We start from the raw sequence: 24,236 nt of genomic DNA on the forward strand, positions 1-24,236 counted from the left end.
TGCTGAGAATGACCACATATCCCAAATTCTTCCCACAGGAGTGGCTCAAGTGTTAAACAGACTTGACGGAAAACCTTTTGATGATGCAGATCAACGACTTTTTGAGGTAAGAAAATAAACGAAGGATTATAGCTGAGATACGGGTAATCTCCTGGTTACAGCTTGCCCAAAGTTTTAAGGATAAGTAATAATTAATTATCATTAGACTTAAACAGTGTGATAGAATTTAAAGGAAGATTTAAAGAATATACTGATGCTTAGGTAGGACTTGATTCTATTTTTTCATTCATTAGATTATTTTGGGACAGTTGATTATTTTTATCCTAATTTTTTTACAGAACTGAATCAGCCACCTCCCAATTCAAAGTGATAATTGTCTTATCTTTGTCTTGTTTGAGTGTGTTCAGAGCTGTGAGACCTCTGATTAGCTCTGCCAGGTGCATTGTCATCACCTTTCCTCTGTTTACAAGCTTCCTCTTACTCCAGGCTGCCTTTTAGCTAGAGGTTGGCCTTGACGAGGCTTCCTTGGAGACTGTGTACTAGTGACCAACATGAAAACCCCATGGTTATTTTTCTTTAGCTGAGAATACCTCACAGCTGCTTTACTAATTGGTTCTAAATCAATCCTCCCTCCTCTTAACATTTAATGGTGGATATATTCACTTGGTTTCTTTACCCAAATATTTTATAGGCTAGATACTGAAAGAGGTTATTTTTGGTTAAATGGAATGGAATTACTGAAAGGAGTCCACAACCTAAGTAAAGAACACATTTAAACAGACTGTAAGCATGTTTTAAAATGTATGAAGTCCTTTCCTCACAATGACAGTAAATTAACATTTTTTCTCTTGTGCAACGTGAGCTATAAAGCTGTTACATGACAATAGTAATTAAGAATTTTAATGTGCATATTTCCCCAAGGCCTACCTCTGTATACAATAAAATTATATTTTCAGGCCCATTGCTGATGACTGCCTGCTTTAATATTAGATTATTCCAGTGAGTTATTGTAATTTTTAATTAGTGGGCTTTCTCTTTCTCAGGCTTTTGTCATCTTTTGTGGCCTGGGCATCAACAACACAATTATGTATGATCAAGTGAAGAAGTCCTGGGCCAAGCAGTCCGTGGCTCTTGATGTAAGTACAGTATTTATGTCAAAATTATATGCTAAAAAGCCCTAATTTTATGAGGGGAAAAATCCTTGTTATGGGGCTTAATTTCTCAATTTTTAATGATCTATTCATTGGTTCTTAATTATTTTAGAGTCATGGGTGTGGATTCGAAGAAAGCTAGAGACCCTCTCTAGAAGAATGCACATATGCACACAATTTTATATATAATTTAAGGGAGTTTACAGATTCTTTGAAACCTATCCATATATTGCTATATGTTTAAATACAGATTTTAAATATTAGGTTTATTAAAAGTTATGATCCAAAAATAATTTCTCAGGATTTTAAGTGTATTATGAACTTATTTTGTATACATATAGATATTCTGGAAATTCACAATTTTTCTTACCATAAGAGAAAACTGCCCTGTGAAAATGTATGACCCAGAACATCTCATACCTCTCCATATTCAGTAGATCTTCCTCCTGTTGAGAAGGGGCTAGAATAACTGGGTTGAAGCATGAATGGTCATTTACCAATGAAAGCCATCATTCTCACTGACACCACTTCCTAATCTTGCCCCCTACCCTGCCCAGGGAGCCACAGATCCCATTACCTAGAAAGTGCTAATATAGTCACAGTCTACTCACCCATGAATTGTTCATTGGGTTCATAGTGAACACCCTCTTGTTTGTGCAACTCAGATACCTTCTTTCTGTCTTTAGACACGTAAATTATTACTGACACTCCCAACTTTCCAGCACAACTCTGAGCCTTTGACAATATCAACCTTTCAGAAGTTGACTTATATATGTGGACTTGTATGTTCTGTGTGCATTATTTTGTGCCAGTGTCAAAAGTGGCATCCCTATCAGAATTTTGCTGTCACTTCCCACTTCCACTCAAATCCTACATCACCAAATACCAAATTCTTGACTCTGTTGATCAGGTGGCATATACCCCCTCTCTAGCCCAGGAATCTATATACAAGAATATATATGGAAAGATCCCCTTCCCCTCCCCCTTCCCCTTCCCCTTCCCCTCCCCCTTCCCCTTCCCCTCCCCCTTCCCTTCCCCTCCCCCTCCCCCTTTCCCTTCCCCTTCCACTTTGGAAGATCATTTCCTGCTTAACAGTTGAGCTGAAAACAGATCCCCATTTCCAAGTTCCTTGACACACCCTGTTTTACATCACTGAGCATCCCAGCAGCATTGCAACCACAGCAGCTATGCTTCAGCTCACTGCCGCTCACTACTGCTTATTCAATGCAAGCCCATTGTCTGTGGCCTGTGTTACCCTATATGTTTCTGCAGAAAAGTCCAGGGCATGGAAATACAAAATTCCGCAAGTCAAAAAATAGCTACGCAGGTCTTCTAATGCTGTGTTTCTCCAGTGGTAACTGGCCTTCTGGAAAGGACTTGCCATACTGGATGGAGTCCCCTCTCTGTTGCCACATATTGGCTACTTCAGCTCATTGTAGCCTAACCCAAAAATGGTGAAAAATAAAAATATAAGCATACAGAAAATATTTTCTGCTCTTCTGGCTTAAAAAAAAAAATGAAGTGACTAATATGTTATCTGGATTGTGTTTAACAATTGAATTATATACACAATTATCTTGATAGATGCTTTTCTTAATTTTTCATAATTTAGTTATGTAATTTTTTGTTAAAGTCCTTTTTCTCTGACTTCATAAAATTAGTACTCTAAAGCTCTTAGAGAGCAGAGATGTTCTTAAAGCTGAATACTGGAGCAAAGAGAGGAATTTACTATCATTTTTAATAACTTTAATTTTATGATCCTGATTTTTTTCCATTCTATGTGAGCAACCAAGGGCTTCAACAAGAAACATACTAATATATGTTCACATTTTCTGAAAGTACAGATTGAAGATAAAAAGGGGAGAATTTAACCCGTAAGTCTAGAATACAGAGAAAATACAGTACGGGTGTAGATGTGGAGTATTACATCTTCATTTTGAACATCAGGAATTGTCCTTTGGGGTGTCTTTCATAGATATTGCAAATGAAGCCTTGCCTAATACTGATGAGAAATTTTCCAGGAAATATAAGTCAGTGTATTAAGGGACACCTTATACACCTTTATGATCAGAAGAGGGAAGGAATGAGGGTCAGACAGAGGGTATGGAAAGGGCAATGCAATCAAGAGCCAAGCCCCATTTATTCTGCCTCCCCAAAGCCTCTCCCGTCCATTTTCCCCTTTCCGATTGCCACAGCAACCATCCCGCTTAAGGGCTTCATTACCTCTTGACTGAGCAATTTTAATGGCCTTTTATTTGTTCTTCCTCAGCCATAATTTAGATTGCATCACTCAGCCACTCATAGACCTTCAATTACTCCCCCATTACCTATCAAACTACAAACTTCCTGGCCCTTTGGGACCCTTGGAAATCTCATACCAAACGATCTTCCTATCCTGGCTTTCATTTCTCTTCTCAGAGTATTCTATGCTACTTACAAACTCAACTACAACTTGGTCTACAAATCAGCCACCTGCTTCTCTGATCTTCACTCTAACACTCTCTCCACTTTACCTATTCTCTATCTCAATCATAACATCTCCCTTCAAAATTATCCCATCACTCAAAGCCTGATATAAATGTTATCTTCTCTCTAAAGCTTTTAACCTCCTGGTTATTTGTTCTTCTCTTTGCCTTACAGTGTAGCTAATTGTTAATCTGTATGTTTTCCTCTGCTGGAACATATGTTCATTAAAATATGTGATCATATCTTATTGATCTTTTATTCCTTTCAGTGTTTTAAAATCATGATACCCAATAAAAGTGTGTTGAATAAATGAATGCATACAGCCACAAATAATTATTTTGGTCTGCCATGGCAATATTCCAAAAGGGAAAAGCTTGGGCTGTGTTGGAGTTGGGGGCAGTCACTCTGGCTGGCCACAGACTTGTGTAGCATCACCTCTGTGTTCCCTTCCCCCTTTAAAGGCCATGAGTGCAAAGTTGCTTTTATTTGTTTATTTTGGGAGGGACCTCATCCCAGATACCATGTCCCCTGGGGTATTTCCTTGGATGGTGATTAAGGGGCCAACCTGGCTTCCTAACAGTAAGAAAGATGATTCGCCCTTGAGGAATCTCCTAAACTCCAAGGAGAGAATCTTCTATGACCGGATGATTGAAAGAGCTAGACTCATAGGGCGCCAAAAGAATGCTGCGGCACTCTTTTTCACACTCTCCTTTTAAACCTACTCTGCTGAATCATTTTCCCCATGCCTGGGTGGGCTCTCTGCTAGATTCCACAGCTCTTCTGACACACTTAGGTGTTAAATAGTCTCCCAGATTCCCCCTTGCCTGGGATTCCAGGCACTTGGCCAGGAGAGGGTCATAGTGGGCTTGTTTACCTTCCTCACCAAGACAGGAGCAGGGAGCAACAAGGAGGGAGGCTGAAAGGGCAAAGCCTTACGTAACTAATGCTGTCCTACCCTGATTTCTAGGCCCTCTTGTCAGACACCAACATTGTAATTCTAGCTCTGCCACTTTCTACATGTGTGTCTCTTGGCAAGTCAGTTAATTTCCCCGTGTTTCATTTTTCTCACTTCCTAGCCTTGTGGAATTGTTCTGAGGATGACATGAAACAAGACACAGTGCTCATAAATTGCCAATAACAATCATTACTTGTATTATAACATCCCCCATCACTCAGTGCTTTATTTGCAGTGACTCTATCCCCTAAGATGAAGGGTAATATTTCAGAAACTGCTGTCATTCAGTAGAAGGTCAACTGATTAATTCTCTGGTTAGTACTGATCCCGAGTCTCTCAGTGAGAGCCCTGACACTTGAAAGGACCAATGCCTCCTGTCCGTCTCCTTTTAGACCGGGGCGTACATTAGGAACAACGCCGTCTGTCTCCTTTTGTGCCAGGAGGGCTGCTTTACTTGAGGCGGTGAAACGTGGTGAAGCTGCCAGTTATTTTTCTCAATCCAGCTGCATCTGCCTTCAAATTGGTGAAAATTCTCCCTAAAGCTAGCAATATGTTATCAGTTTTAATGATGGTTTCTGGGTTTTCATTTAGGTGTTTTGTGAGAAGTGGGAGAACCTATATTGAGAACCAGGCAGATAAATTTTTAAATAAATAAATAAATAAATAAATAAATAAATAAATACTTTTACTTTTTAGTACAGTACTAGATTTACAGAAAAATTGGGAAGATAGTACATGTACCCTGCACCTGTTTTCCTAATTAACATGTTGTGTTAGTATGTACATTTGTTATCATTAATAAACTAATATTGCTACATTATTAAAGTCCATATTTTCTTCAGATTCCTTAATGTTTACGTAATATCATTTTTCTGTTACAGAACCCCTCCAGAATACCCTACTACACTTAGTCATCATATCTCCTTAGGCTCCTCTTGTCTGTGACAGTTTTTCAGACTTTCTTTTTTTGATGACCTTGATAGTTCTGAGAAATACCGGTTAGGTATTTTGTAAAATGTCCCCCTTGGGATTTGTCTGATGTATTTCTCAAGATTAGACTGAGCTTATGGGGTTTTGAGGGGAAGACCACAGAGGTAGAGTGCCATCTTTATCACGTCATATCAAGGGTGCACACTTTCAATATGACTTATCATTATTGATGTTGACCTTGATCGCCTGGCCAAGGTAGTGTTTTCGGGTCTCCCTACTGTAAACTTACTCCCCACCCTTGCTTTCCATACTGTATTCTTTGAAAGGAAGTCACTAGGCAGAGCCACAGCCACACCTAAGAAATAGAGAGTTATTTCGACCTCCCTCAGGGGAAAGTAGCTACATATGCTATCTAGAATTCTTCTATACAGGATATTTGTCTTTTCTCCCATTTATTTTTTTCAATTATTTATCTCAGTATGGACTGATGGATATTTATTTTATGCTTTGGGTTATAATCCACTACTAGTTCATTTATCAGAGATTGTTTTATACCAGTAAGGTAATAAAGTAAGGTAATCTCTTAACAATAACAAAGAATTTATGGATATGAACAAGTAAGTGGTGCTTCCCTACCAAAATAATCAACAGTGAAGTTTACACAAGTATCTTAATAATATCAGCATTGTTTAAATATTTCCAAAACATTCTTATGGAAACTGTGAGGTTTATAAGAAATAATCATAATGCAGTAAGAAGATGACCTGCTATGTGCCAAGAACTCACATAACCCTCACCAAAACAACATGGAGTAGACAATATGTCTACTTGACAGGCCATCTACAATACCCCCAGTAATTTCAGTCTAGTAGAGGAGAGAGATAAGTGCACAGGTGTGGTTCCCATTGGGGTTTATGAGTTCCAGGAGACAGGGTAGGGACAAGGTTGGAAAGCATGGAAGAGGGTCATCTAGACCAGAGAGTTCAGTCAACATTGCTTTGTAGAGAAGATAACTTCTTAGTGAGAAGTGGCAATGAGCTCTACAGTTTTGAAAGACAACTAGCAGGATCATTCCAGGCAGAAGGAGGGTGGTGGGCAGAAGCAGGGAGGGCTGAGGCAGCATGCTGTTCAGGGCAGTCCCAGTATCTCAGTACAGCAAGAGCAAAGGGAACGCAGGGGGAGAGGCAGGGCATGAGGTAGCAGGGGGCAGATCACCAAGGTCACTTGTGCTAAACTTGATTCTAAAGGCAGTAGAGAATCATTGAAGAGTTTCAGCAGGAGAGGAACATGATCAGTTTGACATTTTAGAAGGATCATCTGGCAGTTATAGAGAGAAAATTAATTTCAGTACTTTATAGTCATACTTTGTTTTTAAATAAAAAGTTGATCATGTTTTCATTTTATTTCCTATTAAGTGATATTTGACGGTTTTCCAAAATCAAATCCACCCTCAAGTTATTTGCTGCCAGTGCCATGGTCTAAAGAATGTGCTTTGGGATCCTGGGCATGAATTCCCAAACCCAGTAGGAGGTTTCCAGTAACTTGGTATAGTCCCCATGGTAACTTGTTCAGGCTTATTTGTTAATTTTTTTTTTTTATTAATTTACATTCTTCTCCTGTTGCTGTTATTCTCTGATACTTTTAAAAATGCTACATGTATTAAATGTTTATCATGTGTCAGGTACTATGTTAAGTGCATATATATATATAAAATTTAACCTTCACCTAAACAGATCAGAGTAGACAGTATTATTACCATTTGACAAATGAGCAAAGTGGGGCTCAGATAGTTTTAGAAACTTTGAGAGAGAGTTTCTGTAGCTTGCATTGCACAGCTAGAAGCAGAGCCGGGATTCGTGCTCAGGTCTGTCTGTTTCAAGGGACCATGTTGCACACATTGTGCTGCAAGGAATACCAATATTCACATTTTAATCTGGCAACAACGTAGAATGATTAAGTTAAATCTTTGCTTTGGGTGAATAAGTAATGAATCCTTTCTTCATCCTAAATTGGGGGCTCTTTCAAACCATGGAGAAGTTAACTCCACAGCTTTGAATGAAATAAATGCAACTATGGCATTGTCTATTCTGTCAAGATTAACTAAAAGAGAATCCAGCCAATACGGGCAGGTCTCCTGTTGACTTAGAAGTCTAAGCTTCCTCTATGGCTACACTATTGTCAAGGTAGATTTCAGTACACCAAGCTCTTTGGAAAACTCCTTTTACTCAATCCCCTTGAACATAATTTGGCAGATGCTTTAATTTTCTTCTTATTTCCATATAAACAGGAAGCCTGTTTTTTCAAAACCAAAATAATTATCTTAAGTGCCCAATAAGATGGACTCAATATGAACTTGGTACTGTCTTTTAATTACAGTCAGTCTCTTTTCCCATCTATTAATGGGCCCTACTGGTCAAGTGGAGACTTTTAGCCTCTTACCCTAGAGGGTGACTGTTTCTTATAGCACAGAGGTCCAGAGGCTGGCTACAGAGCTAGCAGGCTTATTACCAGTACAAATTTCACCTAATCCAGGATGAAATTAAAAATCAAAATGGCATCTATGTTTTAGGTATATCCCTACTCAATTAAATTTAGACATCTATGATTTTCTCAAAATATATCTTTGCATCTCTTTCATCAATAGAGTCCTGGACTGAATAGTTTGACTCAGAAGGTCATTTGTTATTTTCCAGTGATTATGATGCATAGCACACAGGCCACTGCTCTTTCCAACCAATGCCTGTGGAAGATATCACTAATCAATCACAGCACACCTTCTTGCTGAGCTCCTCCTCAAGCCTCAAGAATCATTTTCAGCTCAGTGTTTCATACAACTACTAGCAATCAAAGAAAACTGAGGCCTTAAATAAAATGTATTTGCCAAGAGGAGAAAAAGAGCTAAGATGTGTACCACCATGACTTACACATAGTAGATACCCCGTAAGTGTATGTTGATATGAACTACAAGTGTGGTCCTTCTTTCCTGCATGAGTAGTTTAAAAGCAGCTGATCTTAAAGTTACCCTGACAACTGAGGATTTTACTTATTACCCCAGTTTCAGCAGATATCTTTTATTTTACTTTAAATTTAAAAAGTTTGTCCTTTTTTAGATTTAAAAAATATGTTATGACAGATATATTTGAAGGTCATGATAACAGATCACAAGCAGTTATCTGAAGTCCTTTTTTGAACATTTCATTCCATTAAACAGCAGGCAGTTTCTTAAATATTTGACAGAAGAAACATGATTTCTTAGTTTCTGCACATGCATCCAGTCACCGGGTCTTTGAAACCTATCATCATCTTGTTAAGAAATCCTGGAATGTGTTCTTCACTCAGTTAGATGGCACTTCTGTCAGGTCACTGGAATAAATTGACTTTTCACTCCCTGTGGTTTGTCACTGTTCTTGGCTGGAGGCCTGCTGCTGATAGCAAAGCTTCTTTATTTCTTTGGAGCTCATCAATATAAATTATTTGGGCTTTTACTCCAGATCAGTTTACATTAACTCTGGTATCAGTTTAGTTTCCAAGTACCACCAAGTGCCACTTTGCCACTAAGCCATAAACATCAGTAAATATCCATGCAGTCCTTTTCTGCCTGAGACAGCCAGTCTGGGTCCTCAGAGAGGGCTGGGCTCCTCCTCCCTAATAAATGGTTCTTTATATTTGTGATCCTTTCAGCCAGTATATGTAGTGGTCCATTTCTCATTTCTCTGCTAGAATCCAAAATAAATGAACATCCAGAACTATTGATAGGAGAGATTTTACTCAAGGGCAGTACCTAAGATTGCAAGGCAAGCATTTGGCTCTGGTCTTGAACCACATGTGGCAGAGGGCAAGTCTTGCTTGGCACAGCAGTCCTATCTCATAGCTCTGCTCATTGCTTTTCTTTTGAAATACAGTTAATTGTCTTTTCCTGCTGTGGTAACTCGACATAAAAACATGACTTCTCTACTCTGTTCTTCATGGGCCTGATAATTGCTTTACCTTGCTTTTTTTTGTTTTGCTAGAGGCAAGTTCAATCCAACAGTTAATTGAAGTTGGTAAGGTTTTGCAAATAGTGATTTATTTTTTAACTATAGAGATTTCTTATGTTAGAGCTCACCAAGAAAATAGAGTCACTAGTTTAAAAATTTTCTAAATTAATACAAACCAAAAATATATCTATCTGGGATAGAAATTTGTGTGTGAAAGTTTAATGTTTGTCAAGTGTTCTGTGGATCAACTTTATTTTTTATGCAAGCTTTATATAAGTTTTATATAGCTTTCAAAAGATTAACGAGTGTGTTTGTATGACTAAACTCTCATAACCTGACAGTGTTCCTCATAGAGCAAGTATTTATATAATTAAGATTTGCAAATGCTACTTTCTTTAAAACTCCTATGATGCATTCAATTAAAGCCTTTTTATTCTATCAAATATGTTATTACTAAAAAATGAATTGTATACCTAGGTCCTTGATATGAAATGTACAGTTTAGGGAATTCTTATAAAATAAATATAGTCTGGAATCATGGAGGAAGTTTTAACTTATATAAGCGTTTGACAATAGTAATTAAAAATATATAATTCTTTAAGATTTATTATCAACTATGGAATTTTGCCTGATTTTTAGTCATTAGCTGTGCCATATGATCATATATATATGTATATAACAGTAGTGACTCTCTTTTTGAATATTGGCTATGCTAAAAGTGATCAGGAATTGCCTTTGTTATAGTCCCTTCAATGGCGTTGTGGATTTGTCACTTAGATTTATGAGTCACTTAGATTTATTTGGCATTGCTGAAAATATCCCACACTCAAGGCATTTGCTAGGTTTGCCAGATAAAATACCGTGGAGAAAATGTCTCTGGGAAATGTTGTAGAGTGAGGGTAGGGAAAGGAACATGAATATTTGGGGATGTGGCTTGGAGTTTTCCATATTTGTTTCCAATCTTCTTAATTTGGAGCAACTAGAAGCAGGGTTGCCAGGTAAAAACACAAGACACCCAGTTATATCTGAATTTCAAATCAATAATAAATAATATTTTTAGTATAAGTATTTCCCAAATATTGCAAATATTAATTTTTTATTTGAAATTCAAATTTAATTGGGTGTCCTGTATTTTTATTTTCTAAACCTGGCAACCCTACTGACACTGCTTAGTTTATGCTCTAAGAGACATGATTCACTGAGAAAAAAAGCATCAATTCAAGGTACTAATAATATGGGAAATGGAGAGATTATTTTCTTTAAAGGTTATTCTATTTTTTAATTCCTTGATTCACCAAATATTTACTGAGTGCCAAGTAAGTATCAGTCATACTCCTAGGGACAGGATATACATTAGTGACCAAAACCAGATCTTCTCTTTGCCTTCAAAGTGTTTACAGTTTAGTGGGGGAAGCAGAGGATGAACAAACAAACGAATAGCTCCAACTGTGATACACGAGGTGAAGAAAATAGCTTGTTAATTCAGAATAACGGACAGTGAGGTGGATTCTTGAGATAGTAGGAGAAGACCTCACTGAAGAGGTGACATTTAACCTAATGTCAGGAGGGTGAAAAGAGCAATCAGGTGATGAGAGTGGGGAAGACTCTAAGGTAGAAAAGAGCTTGGTGAATAGAAGGACCAAAGGAGGTGAGTGTGGCTGCAGGACATAGAAAAGAGTGTACACAGTGTGAAGTGCGGTTTGAGAGCGCACTGAGGGCCAAGTTGTGCAGTCACTGGGATCTGGATGTTATTCTAAGTGTAATAAGCCACGGATGAGTTTCAGCTGGGGGATGGCAAGATCTGCTTTATACTTCTTAAATGTCACTCTGGCTGATGTATGCCAAAGAGACCGGGGGAGGGGGGCATGAAAGAAATTGAGAGATTATTGCCAGAACCCAGGTGGAGAGGTTGGTGCATTGGACCCAGGTAGTGATGATGGAAGTAGAAAGAGTCAAAATATAGGAGTGATAATAACATGTTTTTGATGGATTCAATGTGAGGGACAAGGGGAGAGAAAAATCAAGGCTAAGCCTCAGGTTTCTGGTTTAAACTATTGGATGGAATGTCATTTATGGAACAGGGGTAGAATAGGAGAGAAACAAATTTGTGACATTAGTTTCCTAAGGCCTTTGTTAACTTCCACAAACTTACTGGATTAAATGAACAAAAATTTTTATCTTAAAATTCTGGAGGTGAGAAGTCTGAAATGGATCTCTTTGGGCTAAAATCAAAGTATCAGGAGAGCTGCATTTATTCTAAAGGAGGCTATGGGGGATGGTGTTTCCTTGCCTTTTCCAGCTTCTAGAGGCTACTTTCATTCCCTGGCTCATGGCTCCCTTCCATCTTAGAGTGAGCAATGGCAGGTTAAGTTGTTCTCATGTTATACCGCTATGACTCTGACTTTCCTGCTTTCCTATTTGACTTATAAAGACCCTCGTCATAACATTGAGCCCATCTAGATATCCAAGATAATCTTCCCATCTCATCTGATTAGCAACCTTAATTCTATTGGCAATCTTATTTCCTCCTTGCCATGTAACATAAACATATTCACAGATTCCAGGCGCTGGAATGTGGACATCTTGGCAGGGGGTGAGGGGATCATTCTATCTACCACATATGGGGAAATCAACATGGGTGATTAGGGGAAATCAACATGGGTGATTAACCTATTGAGATGCGAGTGAGCTGATGAAGTTGGGTCAGTGATGTAGGAAGTTAGAGATGTAGGCAGTTGGATATACGACTCTGGAGCTCAAGAAGAGGTTAGGGCTAAATTTGGAAGTTGTCAACACAGAGATGATGTATAAAGCCATGAGAGTGTATAACATCACTGAAGGAGAGACTGAGCCCAGCAAACTTCTATGTTCAATAGTGCTGCAAAAGGCAGTTGCAGATTTGTGCATGGATTTGGCTGCAAGAAATTGGAAACCCTGAGACAAGCTGTTCCAGTGGAGTCATGGGGGCAGAAACAAAACCGATGCATGTTGAGGAGTGAATGAGACATGATCAGTGGCCACGGTGATGAGGAAAAGTCCTGCATGACCTCAACAGCACTTGTGAATGCTTGCTAAAAATAGTGAGGTGATCACATTGATCAGAAGCTGGGAGCTAAGCATATTTATATCTAGTCAGAATGCATGATAGCTGTGTTGATAGTATACATGAAAGGGGTATGTGTTGCTGGGTTCTCATTGCCATGCTCTGTGTGTAAAGCAATCCTTGAGAGTAAACTGGAGCAGGGAAGCATCACCTTCCTGAACACATCCCAGGAAATCCTTTAGGACCAAACAGTAGAAACTGCTTGGAAGGAGGAAATCACAGCATTCTGGAAATCCTGCTATCGGATCCCTTTTCTTGAGGAATCTGCTCCTCTGGCTGGTTGGCTATTCCAGGGGTTCTTAGAGGGGACAGTGCTGTGTCCTCCCAGACTGTGGTTAATCCAAGGGCCTACTCCTGCAGGAACAAGGTGCTCCTATTAGCTGATGAATCCTCCCTGCGCACCCACAGGCACTGTCCTTTTAGGAGAAGGTTGTTGAAAGATTCTTGTGCGAGGCCACTCCTCTGCTCCCTTTACTAGTTTTCAGAGTTCTACAAAGGGGAACAGCAACTCTCAGAACAAAAAAGTAAAACCAAAAGCTTCCTTATTGTTAACTTGGTTTAAAAGATAGAATAAAAAATTCTTATGGATGTAATAGATTAGCCGGTAGAAAGGCTAAAATCTCAGAATGAACTCTAAGAGGGTTTTAGCTCCAAGTTATGGTCCAGGAGAATTTAAGAATCATGACAAAGTAACCAAGGCATTTATTTTATTAAAGTCTTAATCTTATACCCACACAAATTTAGTTTCAGATTTATCGCAGACAAAAACATCAAAGATAAGACTATACAGTTTGTAGAAGATAGCATGAGCTATGTATACACAATATTGAGGTAGGTGAGATTTCTTAGAAAGAACACATAGTTAGAAATAACTAAAGAAAAAAATGACTAAGTTGTACTTGTTTAAAATGGAAAACTTTTGCTCATTAAAAGACATTAAAAGAAAATTGAGTTGGTAAAAGGGTACAAACTTTCAGCTAAGGATAAAAGGTCTGAAACTCTAGTATAAAACATGGCGACTGTAGTTAACACTGTATTATATAATTTAAATTTGCTAAAAGGGTGGAACTTAAATGTCCTCACCAAAAAAAATTGTTTTTAAAAAGATAAATATGTGAGGTTTCTGATGTGTTAATTAACTAGATGGTGGGAAACCTCTCATAATTAAAAAACAAAAAGAAAAGAAAAGAAAATTAATAGACAGCCACAGACTGGGAGATAATAGTTTCAATACATATATCTGACAAAGGAATTGTATCTAAAACACAGAAAGAACTTCTTCAATAATAATAAAACAAAAGAAAAATTTAAATGGACAAAAAATCTTAGTCTGCTTCACTGATTCAAATACTTTTAATTCAATGGAGTTAATAGCTTTTATTTTTAATAATAAAGGAAGTGGGAAAAGTTAAGCAAGAGGAGTGGGCAGCTTGCCTAATGTACTGAAAGCCAGGCTAAGCACCACCTGGTGGCACAGATTTTGAATTTCAACTTGAGTTTTTGTGAAAAGTTATTTTTTAAGTAAGTAAGAATAAATGTTGAAGGTTGAATTTGCAAAAAGAGACTTGTAAATTATAAGAAATTTTAATAAGATGACAGCCAAATTAAAGTTTACTGTAATGAAATCGAACCAAAAGAACAAAATCTATCCAGTTATTTTTGCGATGAAAATACCTGTTAATAATTATGAGACAATGAAGATAATATGATAACAATATTTTTCCAAATATTTATATGGTAGAATTGTAATTGAATATTAATACAATAAATATAAGTTGATTATTTATGTGCAACATATTTAACTTATATAATCACATTTAATCTTCCTAAGAACTGTCTGAAGTACAGGCCCACATCACAACCAGTATAAAAAAAATCTCTTGGTTTTTTATTACTAAACCTCAAAAAACATATTTATCTCTCAAAACAACATTTTATGCCTTTGTTTAATTGGAAAAATTAGATTTATATCTCCAAAACTCTGTTTAATTTTTTTTTTAAACAAAATGAGTCATGGGAAAAGTTTTCATTTACATTCCAAATTAAATTGGTCTAAAAATGTCCGAATCACGTGTAGACATTTTGAGAACCTCACGGAATTTTACAGTGAGGGTGTGCCTCTCAGTTGCTGCTGGCTCTGAGAAAGGCAGCTTGTCACCTCCATGCCTTTTAATACCCAGCTCTTGTTTTTACTTAGTATTTGACAGTCAGTCCCCTTGCAAAATATGAAAAAGTGTTGTGAAAACTATGGAAGTGGAGGTGAATGATTACAGTATTGACAATGGAAGAGAAGATACTACTGACGGTACTGACTGTAAAGCAACTTTTTGTTAAGAACTATATTGTTTATGACCAGGGTCAGCCTTCGAATTTCAGTGACACAGCAATTTATATCCAAACATTATTTTTTGTTCACACATACATATGAATTTTACTTTTTTTTCTCGTTAAGTTTTAGGATGTGGTTGCAGGTCCTATAATACCTTATAATTTTTTCCAATTAAAAAAAAGGAAAACGGGCTCCCTGTTGGTGTTTTCTGGTGGAATTTATGATTTTCAAGAATAGGTTACTAATGTTAATCAGGAGATGCCTGTATAGCATTATTATTATTATACTATTTTACAAATGAGACCCAAAGACATTAAAACACTTGCTCAAAGTCCAATAGCTGAGAAGTGGCAGTCTGACTTTAAATGCTGTGTTACTTTTTTTTAAGTCTCCTTCCATCACTATCCCCTCTTTACCCTTTCCTACCACCCTCCAACCCCCTTTCCCTCTGGTAATCACCATACTGTTGTCTGCATATGAGGTTTTATGTTTTTGGTTTTTTGCTCTAGAGTCTGTGTTCTAACCACTGTGAGACACCGCATCCATGGTGGCCCTGGTTCTTTCACACAGATGGTACATGCCTTGGGTCAGCATTTCTCAAAATTCTTGCTCAATAGGTTACTAGGTGGGAATGTTTCTAGATTAATATATAACCTAAAAGGGAGTTCTGTGGCTAATCAGATTTGGGAAATGCTGAGTTTAAACAAATAAAACCCTTACTTTTCAAAGTCAAATGTACACTAGGATTCTCTAAGGTTGGTAGTTGAAGAGGTATTTAGCATTTCCCAGACTTATTTGTTTGAGATTTGCATGGATTAAGAATGGGATGGGTAGCAAAAAATATATACCATGTATACATTATGTGTGTGTGCATATATAGGTATATATAACATACTTTATAACGTGCCAGTACTGACTCAGGCAAATGTGTGTTTATTTATCCTACAAGAAGCCTGAGGCAGGGCAGCCCACAGCCAGGCCCCTTAGTCTTCCCCTTTCTGCTGTACGATCCATAACAAGCTGTCATTCATACTCATGGTGGTTGTCTCATAAACACCAGATTTGGCTGCACCTCCAGGCCTTTCAGCTGTTCTCCAGGGAGGAAGAGAAAGGAAAGGACAGAGGCAACCCCAACACTCCCACTTGTATTTCATTGACCAGCATTGTCACCTGGCCACCCCATATGACCACCCCTAGCTCTAGGCAGCCTTCAAACTGGGTTATGATGGGCTGATAAACCACAAAGGTTGATTTATTGCTCCCGTGACATGTCATCAGCTGCAAGTTGGGCTGCAGCGGTGCTCAATGCGTCATTTTGGGTGAGTGCAGCCCATCTCGGGGTCCTTGCATGTCCCATGATTGAGGGAAGACAGAGATGGCAGGGCCATGTGATGGCCCTTAAAGGCTCTACTTAAAAGTGACATCTGTCACTTTTCCCCATATCCCATTGACTAAAGCAAGTCATATACTAAGGCTGATGTCAATAGGGCAGGGACATATAATCCTTTTCTAAAAAGCATTGCAGATGGTTAGGCATAATATAAGCTTTCCTGTATAATAAAAGCAGGCACGTGAGAGTAGACCAGAGATAGAAATCGAGTCAGCAATCTGCAGTGTCTGCCACAGTACACACACACGCACACACATGCACACACCCTTTTGATTTGTTTATGTCCCAGAGCATTTCACAGGGTAAATATTCACATCCTTTGGAAACTGTGGTCTTGAGCCACATCATGTTTCTTCGATAAAATAACTAACTATAAAAAACATTCTTAGCCTTTGATGTGGACTGTAGTCCATTCAGCATTATCATAGGTTCCACTGTAATTGCACAGATGACAATCTGTGTCACAGACTGTTACTGGAAAATTCTTGTCGTACATTAAAATCCACTATTTTGTCAAGGTGATATTCATGAACGACGTTTATTTTTAAGCCAGAAGAATTTCAGAAATAGTCATGTCTCGTTATTAAAGTTTTTTTTAATTCTTTTCTTCTGAATCAGGTGCTGTCTTATCATGCGACATGTTCAAAAGCTGAAGTTGACAAATTTAAGGTAAGGAAGCAAATGGTGTCCTTTTAGGGCATAAAGTTAAATTTTATGTGACTTCCTGACTCCTTGTCACTTGCTTCTAGAGAATTAATCCTGCCCATTGGATGTTGGGGAAAGAGAACTGAGGAAAGGTGTGTTTGGATATTTCAGTTTTAGAAGGCAGGATAGACATAGATAACTGAGTAGGTCTTTCATGATCATCTAAATAACTTCAGTATTTATTTCCATTTGTTAAGTAAGCAGGATATCAGGAAAAAAATCTGTGTAATATGGTGAGCATTGGTTTGGGCATTGATTTTACCTCTAACTTTCTGTTCACTTAAAATCGTAAGGCTTATGTCTTCATCTATAAAAATAAGTGAAGAAATTGGGATGATAATAGGTGATGTTTACCTATTATTGGACCAGGCACAGTACAAAACATTTTACCTGTATTCATTCATTTGAGTCTCACAATCGTGGGAAGTATGTAATATTTTACAGATGAGTAAACTGAGGCATGGAGATATTGAACTGTAAGGGGTATAGCCGGCAGTTTGGTGCTAGAACTGGAGTTCTTAACCAGCAGGCTTCACAGCCGCTCAGCATGACCCCTCTTCCGTCTCTGATGTCCTGTGAGTCTGTGAATGAGCCGTAGATATCCCTTTCCACCTTAGTCATCACCATTCCCTTAAAGGACGCTCAGAATTCTTGCTCCTCTTGCTGCACTTCAAACAAGGATATATGGAGAAACTGACATTTCTCCCATTTGAAAGCTTTGGTGTCTGCCTTCCTAAGCTTTTGTGGAGGGTTAGTCATTCATTATCAAGCAAGCTATCACTACCGTAAGAAAGGTAATGTTTTGCATTGTAATATTTGCATGTAATAATACTTGATGATGACTACTCTTCTAAGAGTTTCATTTGCCTATAGATGCATTTGTCTTCCCAGGAAAAATGGCACAGAGACCTTTGGCCTGATAATTGAGTCAGGTCATTAGAATTGAGTCACTCTAATAAAGAAAAGGAACAAGGGAAGACCCTAAACTCATAGTAGGGCTGAGGGAACTACTCAGAAGGGCAGGGAGCATACAGTGGGCCTCAGGTGAGCTGCTTGGGCTCCATCCAGGGGTATAGAAAAGACCTGTGGTGCTGACCCAGATCAGAAGGAGAGACCTTGTGCCAGCAAGAGGTGACAGCTGACAACAAAGGAAGGGGACAGAACAACCAAAACCATAGGAGTCAGGGCCTGCTTGTTGTAAAGATAAACATTCTAAATACCAGCTAGAATGTGAGTGCCAGCAAGGCAGCCCTATTGGTATATTTAATTCACTGCTCTGTCTCTACTGCCATTCGCAGTTCTCGAGACATAGTAACACTCAATAACTGTTGGATGGATGAATGAGTGAATGAATGAGTGAATAAACAAATCCAAACAGCATCAGTGTTCCATAACTCTAAAGAAGTATTCATTAAGAAAGTGTTAAAACTGTGGCTAGATGTAGTTATATTTTTTATGTATTTTATTAACATTTTCATCAAAAATATTTAAAGCTTTTTTACTTTAATAAAGTTCAGTTACCTAGAAATTCTACTTATGGAAATGATTTCCATAACTATTTTACTCTTTTATACTTTTTACTGTTATAATTATCATCATTGCTAAAAGAAGGAAGGGACAGTCAGGGAGAAAGATAGCAAAGCTCACAATGGACTAAACATGCCTTCAAAAGCTATTTGACAGGACATGTCGAGAGCTATAGCTGGCCAAAATCAATAGTTGTCTACTCTCTAAAGGTATTGCCCTGTGTTCAGGCTTAATTCTTCGCTTAAAGTAAGGAGAACACTGTTGACTTGCAATTTGACATGCTTTTCTATTGTTAGCTCACAAACATACTAAAAATATGAAGTATTTATATTTGAGAACAAAGGGTTATTTCTTCATAAAATTATCAAGATTATTAACTTAGCTGATTTATTCTAAATTTTATCCTGAAAGATGTTAGTGAGTATCTTATTACAATGTAATTGAGATATAGTAGATAATTTTAACCTAATGGCTTTTTTCTTGATATATAAAGTAAATAAAATATTATCATAATTGGTAGCTGATGTCTTATAACTACAGCAATAACATTAAAATGTAGTGGGCTTAAAATAATCCTGCCCATAGACACTAAAAAGTATTTACTGAAATTTCATTCAAGAGTATGTGGAGTGGCAGTTTTCTAACACTGTAAATAACAGCAAGTACATACTTTGTTTTGACCAATATCTACAGACAAGTCATGCTTACATTCAAATATTGTAACCTTTGCTACCTGCAATATTTTTTTAACAGAGATAATAAATAAATAAATAAATAAATAAATAAATAAATAAATAAATAAATAGAGAAAGAAAGACAGAGACAGAGAGATAGAGACAGAAGGAGACAGAGAGGGAGAGAGAGAAAGAGTTGAAATCTGGAATCAGAGTTATCCACAAGATCTCATGAGTTAAAGGATGGTTGAGTCTCAATGTGTTGGATTATTCCAGCTCGGACAGAACTAGTGGTCAGTGATTCAGAGATTAAGCCAGAGTTAGGGAAGAAAATGATCTTAATGTATTATCTAGTGCTAAAAAAGACCTAATAGTCAAATACTTGCATATACAGGTCAGACTCCAGTGGCAGCCCAAGGTGTTATAGATTTGGGATTCAGACATGTCTAAAAAACCAGTGAGATGTGGTCTGTTTTACATGAGACACTATGAGTCAAGAACTCTTCCTAATGAAAGTTGAGGCCTTAGTGTCTGGATGATTCCAAGTTCAGTGTAGGGTTTGTCTCTTGGATTTGTCTCTTACCCCAGCCTCCCATGGATCCACATTCTCAGCTAAGAATATGAGTGGACACAAAAGGGATGGACTTTCTATGGTTTCAGGGCATTAAGTGCCCCTGAGAGCACAAGGGTTCCAGAGTGTCAATAGCACACAACAGAAAGAGCAGTGCAATGGAAGGATGCATCCCTGTGGACCAGAGGCAAGGCACCTACCTTCCTATCAACATGACCAGCAGAGGTTGAAGGAATCAATGCAGCTGAGTAGTCACATTTTTAATGACAAATAAGGTATACCCTGAGAACTTCCAGAAAAAAGTAGGAGAAATGGAGATCCCATAATATTGGAGAGGGTGATGCATATCATTAATTACTTTCAATTCATTTTCATTTGTACTCTCAGATCCTATGATCTAAAAGAACACAGATTTCACATACAATAAACCTGTATAAATATTTAATAATCATTTATGATAGGCTGATACCACCTTACTTTTTCTCATAACTTGGCTTCCTATTTCATACCCCTCCATGTTTGGGGATTTCTTTTCCTGTTTTAGAATACCATAGAAGAGGGGGAGGGTGTTTTTGTTTTGTTCTGTTCTGTTAACCCTGTTTCTCCTACTGTGAAAGATTTCCTTGCGGGATATATGGTGATGGGTGGATAAAGAGTGGTTAGAGTGTGAAAACCTCTCTAGAAGTGTCCCTGGGTTGTCTAGCCAGAATAAGTAGACGAAACATAGAGTTGCTCAACCAAGAATATCGGAACTTTAGTTTATTTTTTGTGGTTCTGATATAACATTTATATTTTGGGAAACACTCCTTTTGTGTGGCTAAGATCACAGAACTTTTTGGAACTAATGAATTAACTTTTTAAAAGTCTGATGCCAGTTATAATGTTAACAATTTATCCCTTATGGGTTGGTTGCCCTATGCACTAAATGAGGAAGCCAGGGTTTAAAAAACAGTTTTTATGCTCATTAACATTTACTGATCTTCCTTGAACTTGAAATAAGAAAGGTGTGCCCAGAAAATTTGTGCAGACTTTAGTGCCTGTTTATATCTTTTCTACATCTCTTTGAAGGTGACTGGTTTAAAAGCTTTTAATAACCTGAAGATGCCAGTTGTGATAACATGAGAAAATGAGATTAGTACACCAATAATATGCTCCTGTAATTTTATGCACTTTCTTAAGGTTCTAATGCAGTGGACAGACCAAACAGTTATCACTATATATGCCAGTTTACCAATTAAAATCAACTCATGAACATGCTCATATTATATTTGTGCCTTCTGTCATCTCTTCTTTCAATTCCAAACTGCATGGGTTATGGCTGCAATCAAAGATGAACTCCTTTACAGCCCTGTTTAACTGCCTCAGTAATCTTTTTTGAAAAAAAAAAGTTTATTAAATTTAGTGGGGTGACATTGGTTAACAAGATTATATATGTTTCAAGTGTACATTTATATGATACATGATTTGTTTATTTCTTTGTGTGCCCACCACCCAAAATCAAATCATCTTCTCTCACCACTGGATTTTTTGCCTTCATTTCTTTTGTTTTTTCTCTCAATTTTATTTTATATTGGTTTCAGGTGTACATCTTAGTGGTTAGACAATCATACACTTTACATAGTGTTCCTCTCAATATTTCCAGTATCCCAACTGGCATCAAACATAGTTATTACAATATTATTGACTATGTTTCCTATGCTGTACTTATATCCCTGTGACTTATTTGCGCTTCTTAATCCCTTCACTTCTTTCATGCAGCCTAACATTTCTTTTTTTCTTTTTTTCAAAAAATATTTATTGAATTTATTGGGGTGACATTGGTTAATAAAATTATATAGATTTCAGGTGTCCAATTCTATACTAACTCATCTGTATATTGTACTGTGTGTTCACCACCCAAAGTCAAGTCTCCTTCCATCACCATTTATCCCCCCTTTCCCTCTGGTAATCATCATACTGTTGTTTGTGTCTATGAGGGTTTTTGTTGTTGTTTTGCTTAATCCCTCCACCTTTTTCACCCAGTCTGTGAAAAAGCTATCAGTCTGTTCTCTGTCTCTATGAGCCTGTTTCTATTTTGTTTGTTAGTTTATTTTATTCATTAGATTCCACAACTGCCTCGTTAAATGCCGGTAACTCATGTTGAGTAATTAAATGCCAGTAACTCATGTTGAGTGTTTGGGTTTCGACTACCTCTTTCATATTTCAAGTTTTCAGTGTTAATGCCTAGGCCACAAATTAATATCTTGATAAAGTAAATAAAATATCATAGAATAGATACTCCCCGTGGCCTTTCCATACCAAAATAAGAATGGCTACATCAAAAATAGGATCTTCCAGCCTCCTCTGAGACATGGATGGCAGGGGACAAGCTAAGCAATGGTATGTGATATACTAGGCTTGAGGAAGCATGTTTGATCCATGAATTACTCAAAGGTTTTAATAAGAAGCTTCCTTCCTCAGAGCCGCCCCTGCTATTATGCTGGTACATGTGTCTGTCAGAGGCCCTACATAAGGCCCCAGTGCAAGGAGGCAGGAGTTGGCCGACCATTTGGCTGACCAAGCGCATGGAATGCCTTTTATTAATTGATCCTCCAGAGGGCGCACCTTTTCTGATGGTACCGAGGCAGCATACACATTGGCCCCTGCCCTGCCCACTCTATTTCCAAAGCCCTGGAGGAGCACAGTCCCTCAGCAGCTTCTTGCAGAGGAAAAGTGCACTATGCGTGTGTCTGTGTGTGGGGGTGTCACACCATGGCATTTACCCAAACCCAGGTGACGCGGCCACGGCTGAGGAGGGGAGAGGTAGGGCAGGCGCCCTGTGGAGAGGCTCAGGGAGCTGGTGTCCCGTGCCCCAGTCGGTAGGGAGCACCTTTCAGCTCCTCTCCTGCAGGCGGGCACTCCGCAGAAGCACCTCCACAGCCAGGAAGGGTGGGGGTGGGGGTGTAATCCGGGACCTCGAGGTGTCAGGGAGGGAGGAAGAGCTTTCTGTTGTTTCTCTAGTCAGCCCTCGCAGCCTTCCTGAAGTGCTACCTTTGGAAGTCTCAACAACTAACGGCTTCCCAGTTCACCTCAGCTTATTTCTAAGGTCATTAAAAAGACGACCTCGAAGCAGCATGAACAGGATTAGGGCGCCTTCTTACACCTAACCTACTCTGCCTCCTCTCGTTCCTGCCTCTTGAATTGAGGGGGTTGTTTTGACTTTCAGTAGTATTTATGCCGAGTTTAATACCCGAGATTTTTTTAATCATCAGGGAAAGTTATTGAACCTTCAGCAGGAAATTGAGTGCAGGGGGAAGAGCTGAGTCAGCGTTCGAAAGGGCACCGGCTGCTCTAAGGCAGCAGACTGAGCAGGCGGCCTGCACCGCTTCGGAGGTGTCCGTAAATATGCGGGGTGCTTTGTGGCCAAATGTCCACATGTCCCCATGTGGTTCTCTTTATGAATTGTGTCTTAATCAACTGCCACGTCAGGAAAAGGGCGGTTGTACTTTGTCACTCCCGAGTATTGAAAACGTGGGGGGAGGGATGGGGAGGGCAACCAGGGCTGCAGGCTAGGCTGGCCCTGCCTGCCGCTCGCTGAACCAGCAGCTCTGCCTGGAGGCCTCTTCAGGGACCCAGCTGGCCAAAATACACGCTGTGGTGACCCTGACCTCCTCTCAGACCGACTTAAACAGCCACTGTTTATCACTCTTTTCATTTGAAAACAGAACAGGGGCTCTGTCTCAGAAAGTTCATTATGAATGTCTACTTCACCTGGGAGGAAGGATGGGCCTGGACATCTCTCTCCCACCTTCTTAATTCCACATGTTCACATAGCTGGGCTCACTGTATTCCGTGTCAGGCTTGAAGAACCAGGGAATCTGAGCCCGAAAGAATGAAATGAGGTTCAGAGCCATGATGAGATGAGTTCCAAAGGTCCAGGGAAGACAGGAGCAGAGGGCAATAGTGTGGCCCAGTTAGAGCCCTGACCACTGAACAGTGGAAGGGAACTGTAAAGGCCAAAGAGTTCAGGACCTCCCAGAACACCAGGGCATCTGGGACTGTATTGCCCTCCCGTCTTTGTGGGTTTCCTCTAGTTAGAGCCATCTATAACTATAGATATGGGACTGGGAAATGAAGAACTGATCGGCCCTCGCCTCAAAGATATGGGCTTGGGTTAGCTATCACATGGTTGCTTTTTTCTCTGCTTTTCCTTCAGGACACTCAAAACTACAAACTCCTAACTGTTATGCTCGGCTCACCCCCTCTCCAGATGCGCACTCGGATAAAGTCGCACAGCCTCTTTGAGTCTTCACACTCCCTCAGGCCCACGCGCTGCCCCCGCCACCCTGACTTCAGAGCTCCCATCAGCATCACTCGTTCAGATCCCATTGCCTCCTGTGCGGACGGCTGCTGTGCGGTGCCCTCCAGCCAGCCTCCCTGCCTCCTTCTCTTGACCTGCTCCCAGCTCATTTTGTACAC

At 38.9% G+C, this 24,236-nt stretch overlaps 1 protein-coding gene across 1 annotated transcript in view; it reads left to right on the forward strand.

Annotated features, from left to right (window-relative positions):
- PDE11A (phosphodiesterase 11A) overlaps nucleotides 1–24,236 on the forward strand; it is a 253,430-nt gene that overhangs the window by 124,952 nt on the left and 104,242 nt on the right. The window contains exons 8-10 of the mRNA XM_016209449.2: nucleotides 39–106; nucleotides 1,044–1,136; nucleotides 16,920–16,970. Of these exons, the coding sequence (XP_016064935.2) occupies nucleotides 39–106; nucleotides 1,044–1,136; nucleotides 16,920–16,970 (212 nt within the window). The remainder of the gene's footprint in view (nucleotides 1–38; nucleotides 107–1,043; nucleotides 1,137–16,919; nucleotides 16,971–24,236) is intronic.

Source organism: Miniopterus natalensis, chromosome 8, assembly GCF_054644295.1.
Source record: "Miniopterus natalensis isolate mMinNat1 chromosome 8, mMinNat1.hap1, whole genome shotgun sequence".
NCBI lineage: Eukaryota > Metazoa > Chordata > Mammalia > Chiroptera > Miniopteridae > Miniopterus > Miniopterus natalensis.